The 8,439-nt window shown below is 40.4% G+C and overlaps 1 protein-coding gene across 4 annotated transcripts in view; it reads right to left on the bottom strand.

Annotated features, from left to right (window-relative positions):
• Positions 1-8,025, bottom strand: part of LOC141762135 (CCR4-NOT transcription complex subunit 2-like) — a 12,503-nt gene extending 4,478 nt beyond the window's left edge. The window contains exons 1-13 of one of the 4 annotated variants that reach the window (XM_074626053.1): positions 7,903-8,025; positions 5,948-6,079; positions 5,600-5,672; positions 5,258-5,405; positions 4,450-4,668; positions 3,297-3,376; positions 3,016-3,141; positions 2,435-2,565; positions 2,115-2,301; positions 1,867-2,023; positions 663-724; positions 372-421; positions 144-244 (exon numbers count right to left, since the gene is read on the bottom strand). In XM_074626053.1, the coding sequence (XP_074482154.1) occupies positions 144-244; positions 372-421; positions 663-724; positions 1,867-2,023; positions 2,115-2,301; positions 2,435-2,565; positions 3,016-3,141; positions 3,297-3,376; positions 4,450-4,668; positions 5,258-5,405; positions 5,600-5,672; positions 5,948-6,067 (1,454 nt within the window). In that variant the 5' untranslated portion in view covers positions 6,068-6,079; positions 7,903-8,025. Of the gene's footprint in view, positions 1-143; positions 245-371; positions 422-662; positions 725-1,866; positions 2,024-2,114; positions 2,302-2,434; positions 2,566-3,015; positions 3,142-3,296; positions 3,377-4,449; positions 4,669-5,257; positions 5,406-5,599; positions 5,673-5,947; positions 6,080-6,903; positions 7,043-7,414; positions 7,539-7,902 lie in introns of those variants that run through there. The other 3 variants (XM_074626056.1, XM_074626055.1, XM_074626054.1) reach the window with 3 other exon arrangements.
• Positions 8,026-8,439: the final 414 nt, after the last annotated feature.

The following is an 8,439-nucleotide window of genomic DNA, read 5'->3' as shown; positions in this document are numbered from 1 at the left end:
CACCTGTATAGTAACTATAATAACTACTATTAACTATGAGAAGAAATTTAGAAGAAAAAAGGTGCTAAGTGAAGCTGTAAGAAATAGTCTTTAGTTTTACCCATTGTAATGTAATTCTTTTGCGTTGTGTGTGTTGTTCTTACAGTTCTACTGCAGCCAGGAGTTGTAGTAGGTCTCCTCCGTTCATATAGTAGAGATAAAACAGCAGGTCTTCACCATACCGAGACAACTTGATAGCTGCTAACTGGAGACACGAAACAGCTTCAGTTAAACACTGACACTTCATTAAATCAGTTCTTTAAAATCATTGATGGAAGAAACTAAGGCGCCCATACATGAAAGCACATACATAAAAACACTGAATTACATACCTTGTCCCTTATGTGGATGTTGGTTAAATACTCTGAGGGGACGTGGAAGTCTGCAGGAAGAGGAGGATAAAACAGCTGAAAACATTGGAAAACCTGCATGCACTCTTTTTTAATCAAGGAAACGATGAAAAGTTAAATCCGATCCTTTGAACGCCTGAAGCCAAAACACATCCAGCAACATGACAACACCACTGGAGTTTGTGTCCCTCAGATTAATGTAAATCCAATATTTCCTCCATAAATATCCAGAACAAACTTAAAATAAATCACACATTTGGATTCTAAACTCACCTATGTCCTGCGGTCGACACGGAGCCGACGCCCAGGGAGACGCAAATTTAGGATAGAGATTCCTGAGAGAGAAAAGAGTGAGACAATTAGAGTCTGTCGTAGATTACAGTCGTACATTTGCAAGAAAAAAACTTGGATATTCTTTGAGATTAAAGTCAGGGTTGACGATGTTCTCCAGTCTACACTAGTTGTTATATTGATTGAAATGGTCTTTACACCCGACAGCGATCAATTACTGATGAGCTCTGAAAAAGGACCGGAAAAGAGCCGTCATCTGTAGCTGCTGTAATCCTGTAAAAACGTCTACCAATCACCAAAATCATAGCGTTGGTTTTAGCCCAGATCACCAGATTATCATCAGCATCAGACTTTGAAGAGACATTGCTGTGAATTGGGCCGATTCAGAAGAAAACAACGTACTGATTTGAGTTTTTTTCTCACAATTTACCACTTTAATCTCAGAGAATATCCAAGTTTTTTCTTGGATATTTACCATTCTAATTTTGGAATTTTTTTCTCTGAATATTATCCCCTGCTCCGGCTAAATATTTTTTATTTTTACCCACAATGGTGGTAATGGCCATCGTACATGTTCACGTATTGATAAGTAACTTTTTGTTATAATATATTGTACTTTTACAGCTTTAATGGAGCACGATTTTTGTTCAATACTGTTGAATTAAGATAAACTCATTGTCCTACTTTTATAATGTTTTATATATCAGGGTATGTTTTTGTTAGTTTATGAGCTGAAACAATCAATCAAACATCACAAAAATAACCAGCAGCTTTTTTGATACTGGATGAATTGTTGTTCCATCCTCTACAAGTTAACAATTTGCAGCTTTTTTTGGTCAAATATCATTGAACATTTCTGGGGTTTTGGGTTTCCGGTCAAACAAAACAAGCACTTTTACGATTTGGAAATTGTGCTGAGCATTTTTACGATTTGTTGACACTTTATAGACAGAACCACTAATTGATAAATTGAAAAAATAATTGGTAGATTAATCAATAATGAAAATAATTTGCAGCGTACTTGTAATGGGTAATAAATAAGTTTGAAATACACATACACGGGTGAAATACACATGATTAAGGAAATAAATTAATAACTAACTATAATTATAATTCTGGATATGAAAATAGAAATGACCACCCAGCCCTATTATTATCCTAGACTGTTTGTGTGTGTTGGTCGTACTCAGGTGAGTTGAGGTTGAGGCCGAGTGTGGTGAGGTCAGAGCCCAGCGCCAGGTGGACCATGCCGGGGTCCGTCTCTGCCGCCCGGATGAACGTTAGCAACCCGATCATCCCAAACTGGTCCGTTACCATGCCGATCGGGATGTTGGTCACACGCCCTGGGACACAGAGACAACACGATGAGGACGGTTCAGACTGAAATCTCTCATTTCTATGTGGATGCATCGTGATCTACTGCGTCTGTCTCACCGTCGGGAAGCACCTGAATCCCTTTCTTCTGCTGGTTGTTGTTGCTAGGCGCAGAGCTCTTGTCGCCGGGGAACTTTGGACCATCTGAGTTAGAGGTGGGCTTTCCCGATGAGTTCAGATTCTGATTGGACAAAAACGGAGGGAAAAAACAGTCCGAAAAAATGGGACGAGTCAGGACGTGAGAGCGCTGCATAAGTAAGGAGAGGACACCGTGATGAAAACAGCAAGTCAGCGTTCAATTCACAGAAAAATACAGAACAACCAAAACAAGAAAACAATGAAAAATAAACAAAGAAGGAGAAGAAGAAAAGGTGTCTAACCGTTTTGCTGTCTTCGTTGGTGCTGGTGGGGTCTTTTGTTTGGTAGTTTGGCCCAGGGAGAGCTGGGAAATCTTCGTTATGGATGGAGAAGTCCTGCGACTGCTCACTGGACGGCTTGGTTACCATGCCAACTGGAGAAATGGAGGGTAGAGTCGTTAGCGATGTACTGATTAATAATGTGATATTAAAGCACATTCAGATAGGTGAAAAAAAAGAGATACATTTAAGACTTTTATGGAAGCAAGTAATAAATATTTTTTATTATTGATTGTGGCAGGTACAAATTCAGGTTGGCTTCCAACTCTGAAATCCATCAGCCACAAAACTCATTTTAAAAACTGATGCCATAATAAATCTTAAATACATTTTGAACATCTACATTTCGCTGGTAACTGTACAAACTCCACCTGCTTAGGACGATCTCACCATTTGTACTTTGAGGTGAGATAATTTTAAAAATGTACATTTTACAAAAAAAGTAGTAGAGTACCTAGATAGCTTGGACAGAAAATAAATATATATTTTTAATGACATGTTTTGGTCTTTGATAGAAGTTTAATAAAGGCACTGGTGTGTCTCACCGTAAGGAGCCCGACCGGCCAGCGGGTTGAGCAGTGGGGTTGGATTTGAGCCTCCGTCCCTCCGACTCCTGTCTGCTAACGCTGGGAAGTCTGACAGGTCCAACCCCGTCACATTCTCACTGCCGTCTGGAACAACACACACAGAGAAATAAATTAAATAAACTGAGCTTCTATCAAAGTTTAAAAACAATCCACTACTGCAACTACAGAGGAGAAGTAACTGAAGTTGAAACATCAACTGCTGACTGATATCTGAATGATGACATTTTGTGTTTTTGTACCTGTGCCATTGAAGATGTTGTTGGATAGGGAGTTGTTCATGTTGTAGCCTGGATTCCTGTTCACACCAAACCCCGACATACTGACACACAAACAGAGACACACACACATTAATATGATTATTCTCACAACTCTGATCCTGAAAAACATAACTGAAAACACACGGCTGCACAGAGACGCAAAAATATTATAAATTTTTATCAATTTATTTCTGATAGAGGATGTTTTTGCGCAGGATAGACAACGTTTATAGCGTTTAATCAATATTTATTTGAATCATTTTTAAATAGGAGCGAAATAATTAAAATTAAAATATATATATATAATAATTTAAATATTGTGTATATATATATATATATATATATATATATATATACACACATATATATATATACACACATAATATTTAAAAAATATAAAAACAATATTCAAGACCTTTCTATACTCTTTTTAATACCTTCTTATTTATTTCCTTTTTGGAGGGACCTTAATTTAATGCTTTTTAAAGCCGTGTTTTTAAGCAAAATTGATAAAATTCAGTGGTGTCAGCTTCTCAAATGTGAATATTTGTTGGTTTCTTTACACTTTTATGACAGTAAACAGGTTATCTTTAGGTTTTGGACTGTTGGTCGGACAAAATAAGCAATTTGAAGACGTCACCTTGGAAATCATGTAGGGCTGCAACTAACTTATAACTAAATTATTTCCTTTGGCGATTAATCTGTTGATTATTTTCTCGATTAATTGATTGGCACAAGATGATTGTTTTGTCCACATCTCAAAGATATTCAGTTTACTGTCATAAAGAAACCAGAAAATATTCACATTTAGGACGCTGCAATCAGAGAATTTTGACATTTTTTTCATTTCAAATTACTCAAACCGATTAATCAATTATCAAAACAGTTGGCGATTAATTTAATAGTTGACAACTAATCGATTCATCTTTACAGCTCTAAAATTGTGATGCACATTTTTCACAATTTATAGACAAAAGAAAATAGAAAATAATCGGCAGATTAATCAGTAATATAAATAATTGTTCGTTGCAGCCCTACAGTGAGTATAAAAGCTTATAAAACTAAATGACTATAAAAGGTAAAGAGTGGAGCACAGAATGGTGTAAAGCTGACCAGACTTCATGTATAAAGTTACCTGTTGATGGTGAAAGGCTGCCGTGCTTGCTGCTGTTTGGGCATGCCGATGATGCTGGGTGACGACCGACTGGGACTCCCCATGCTGCTGCTCCTCCCACCTCCGACGCCACCTCCCCTCTCCACCCCAACGCCTCCCATCCCACCCGACTGCCCCGTCGGACCCCCCACCTGCTGGTTGTGGTTCAGCACGCTGCGGGTGCTCATCGGCAGGATACCCCTGCAGAGAGGAGGAGACACACACAACAAGGTGAGATTAAAGATGGAGGAGGCGGTTCAGTTTGTAGAAATAGGAAGAAGAACAGCTGGTTTTGAAAGGGGGATATTGAGGTTAGATGCTACGTGTCTGACTGAACGTTCAGACTGAAAAAACACAGGCGGCTGCGTTAGTGGGGGTGAAATATGATCCACAAGTTAACGTTAGTTGTTTGCTGCGTGCAGGATTGGCTGCTAACAGCAAACGTTAACTAGCTCTTGTCCTGTCGAATTCAACGTGGATTTATTGTTCACAATGGAGCATTATCAGGGAAAAATAGGGAGCATCCCCTGGACGTGTTGATAGTGAGTTTACTGCGTCCCACCAAACTTTGTTCAGACTGTAAATAATCTGTGAATTATTTTGGGTTGCATTTGTTCCTCCACGTGTGAACTCTCAGAATCAGACAGAATTAAAGATGGCGAGATGCAGATCAGATTCATTTATGGATTAATTTTCTTTACATTGTTGTTTTGTCTGTCTAAAATGTCCGCACATTTTAGAGCATTTGGATTAAATCCAGTCAGCGTTCACATGTGTGTGTGTGTTGTACCTGCTCGGTGAGGGAGGCGTGTGCATCGTGCCAGTGTTGGGTGCACTGGCATGACTCGGGAGCTGACTGGCAGACTGGTTCAACCCACTTCGACTTAACTGAGGAGCTGCGCTGCTGTTCATACCACGCATGGGAAACCCCAAAGCACCTAAAACCAGAGAGAGAAACACATGTCAGCTACAGACGCCACGTATGTATGATACATCTGTCTGGTGTTGTGGTGGAGATATCAATGGGAGAAATCCAAATCTGCTCAATTTAACCTCTCACTTCGACCTTGGATTGAGTTTTACAATGCTTATCAATGGAAACAGTAATAACAGGTGAGTGTGTTCATCTTACTCTGTGGGCCATATAAACTGGCTCCTAGCTGTGACAGTTGACCCGTTGAGGAAGCAGAGGAAGACGCCAGCATCTGAGAGGAAACACAAACACATCCTTTAATTCTCCCGACAACATCATCTTTTGTTAAACCATAAATAAAATAAATAAAAGTATGACGATCTGGAGAAGCTCCTTGCTGGCAGATGAAGAGTTGGCTGGCATCACACTATGAGGGTATCTTTTTAAAATTTTGTCAATACAATTCTAGAGATGCACCAAATCCAAGCACTTAGTGTGAAACTAAAATTAAAATCAAACAGTTGCAGTCCTAAAAAACCCTAAGGAAGAGTTTAACAGACAACTTACATCTTTGTCAGGGCGGTGAGGAGGGAACATGGACTGTTGGGTGTAGTAGAGGCTGGAGTCGTCCGCGTAGTCGCTCTCTACCCCTCCCTCCATAAACTTCTTCCGGTTAGCACCAAACATACCTCGTGTCACCTGAGAAACCAGACAGGAAACGGTCAGATTGGCTAACAGACCAACACTGCAACTCCTTCCTGTCACACCTGCAGTATTTAGCTAAAACTGTGATTCATGACACCGTCACAAAATCCATATAAGATGCTGTATTTAAACTTCAGCTGTTATCAGCCGCAAATGCTAAACTCTGCATGCATGTAACCCAACAAAGTTTTTTAACATCTACTCACATTGTGTACTTATTTTATACTTTCCTGCTCAGACAATCCGCCTTTCTTTGATGCACAAAGTGTATTATTAATTATGGAACTGTGCACATCAACGTTGTGGTTACTTAAACCCCTTTGCACCTTACATTAAATAAAACTTTACAATTATGTCTGCTAATATACTTAATAGGTTTGGAATAATTGTACGTTTTAAGCGGATCTACAGCTGCAGACGCAGGTCTTGTCTGAACAGCACTGACTGCAGATTAACCTGCAACATCTGATTTGAATGAACAAATAGACATCACCCAGATTATCTGGTTAAATGTGCATCTTTTCTGGCTTTCTTAGTCTTTGTTGGTTAGACAAAACAACTACTACGAGTGTCCAACTTTGTCTCTGGGAACCTGTGATGAACTTCACTATTTTCTGTAGATTTAAAAAAAAAAAAAGAGAAGTCTAAAAAGTTAAATAACCACCAGAAAATGTTGTTGGTGTTGACGACCTGTTTTTTCACATATTCCTACATTATCTTTATGTACAGATTGTTCATTTCAACCCTATAATGTGTGAAAGATAGTCATGCACATTGTAAACCACTGCACAATAATGTCACAATATATAGGAGCTTACCTGCTTTAAATCTTGTGTAAAACCTGATGGAAACCTGGCTACTGTACATGCATAAACATATGGATCCACAGCCGTGTTTGAACAGTGATCTCTCAGGATTATTTTTATTTACTACAGCAGGTTAGCTCTACAATCCCTGAGAGCAATTGGCCCACTACGTAGCATCGATTACGGCTAAATGAGCTCTTGCGCGCTTGTAATATTATAAAAAGTGTTTATTGTTGCTTGGACACAACGTGTTTCAGGTTAGAAAACAGCCCCAACTTTAGGTAGTTTACAAGCATCACTGTTCTTGTTTCAAAGCGACGTTAAACGGTGCAGCAGTGTCGCAAAGACACTAGCTACTGTTAGCTATGGAGGCTAATGCTAGCTCCGATAATCTCTCCAACGAACTCCACCATTAAATGATAGCAACCCGCTGGTTCTCTCCCCAGCACCAATGAAGCGGGTTATCTTTAATACAGTTGAGCTTGTAAAACCCAAATAAATAATAGCTATTAACTGGTATTACCTTGTTAGCTGTAAAATGTGTCAGGAGCTAAGTGCTAGCTGAGTAGTGCACGTAGGCTAACAGCTAACTCTATAGGTATACATGGGGACGCTAGCATGAGAGCTAACGCTTGCTACCAACTAGCTATTCGGCTAACAGCACCGTAACGACCAGACTACGGGGGGAGTTGTGAGCAGGTGTAACACCATCTGGTAAACCGGGGACGTCTGTCTGAATATGGTCATGCAGACAGGCCATCGGCAGAGAGGAGACCGGTGTGCAGGTGTATTTTGTTGGGGTTTGGGCCTGCTGTGCCTCCGTCGGTTAGTTCCCCAAAACAACAACAAAAAGAAAGGACCGCGGACTGCCGGGTTTAAAGTCCTATTCTCCTCTGTCCTCCACGGTCTGGTTCCGTGGTAACTCCCACACGAGTCCCGTGTTTCTCTAAAGGAGGTTTCGTTGAGTGTTTGCCGAGAAAATAAATTAAAGGAATAAAAGAAGGAGCTTACCGCATCAATCTTTCTTCCCCGCTACAATCCAAGATGGCCGTCATCTCCTCGCCAATCAGTGAGGATGCTGGGATGTCTCTCGCCTCTGACCTCTGAGCCTCCGTCACTCTACTCTACTCTACTCTACTCTACTCTACTCTACTCTACCGTCTGACCTCTGAGCCTCCATCAATCTACTCTACTCTACTCTACTCTACTCTACTCTACCGTCTGACCTCTGAGCCTCCATCAATCTACTCTACTCTACTCTACTCTACTCTACTCTACTCTACACTACCTTACTCTACTCTACTGTCTGACCGCTGGGCCTCCATCACTCTACTCTACTCTACTCTACTCTACCTAACTCTACTGTACTGTCTGACCTCTGAGCCTCCATCACTCTACTCTACTCTACTCTACCGTCTGACCTCTGAGCCTCCATCAATCTACTCTACTCTACTCTACTCTACTCTACTCTACGCTACCTTACTCTACTCTACTGTCTGACCGCTGGGCCTCCATCACTCTACTCTACTCTACTCTACTCTACTCTAC

Source organism: Sebastes fasciatus, chromosome 23, assembly GCF_043250625.1.
Source record: "Sebastes fasciatus isolate fSebFas1 chromosome 23, fSebFas1.pri, whole genome shotgun sequence".
NCBI lineage: Eukaryota > Metazoa > Chordata > Actinopteri > Perciformes > Sebastidae > Sebastes > Sebastes fasciatus.
The sequence above is the reverse complement of the archived record's forward strand: the minus strand, read 5'-3'. Positions and strand labels throughout refer to the sequence as shown.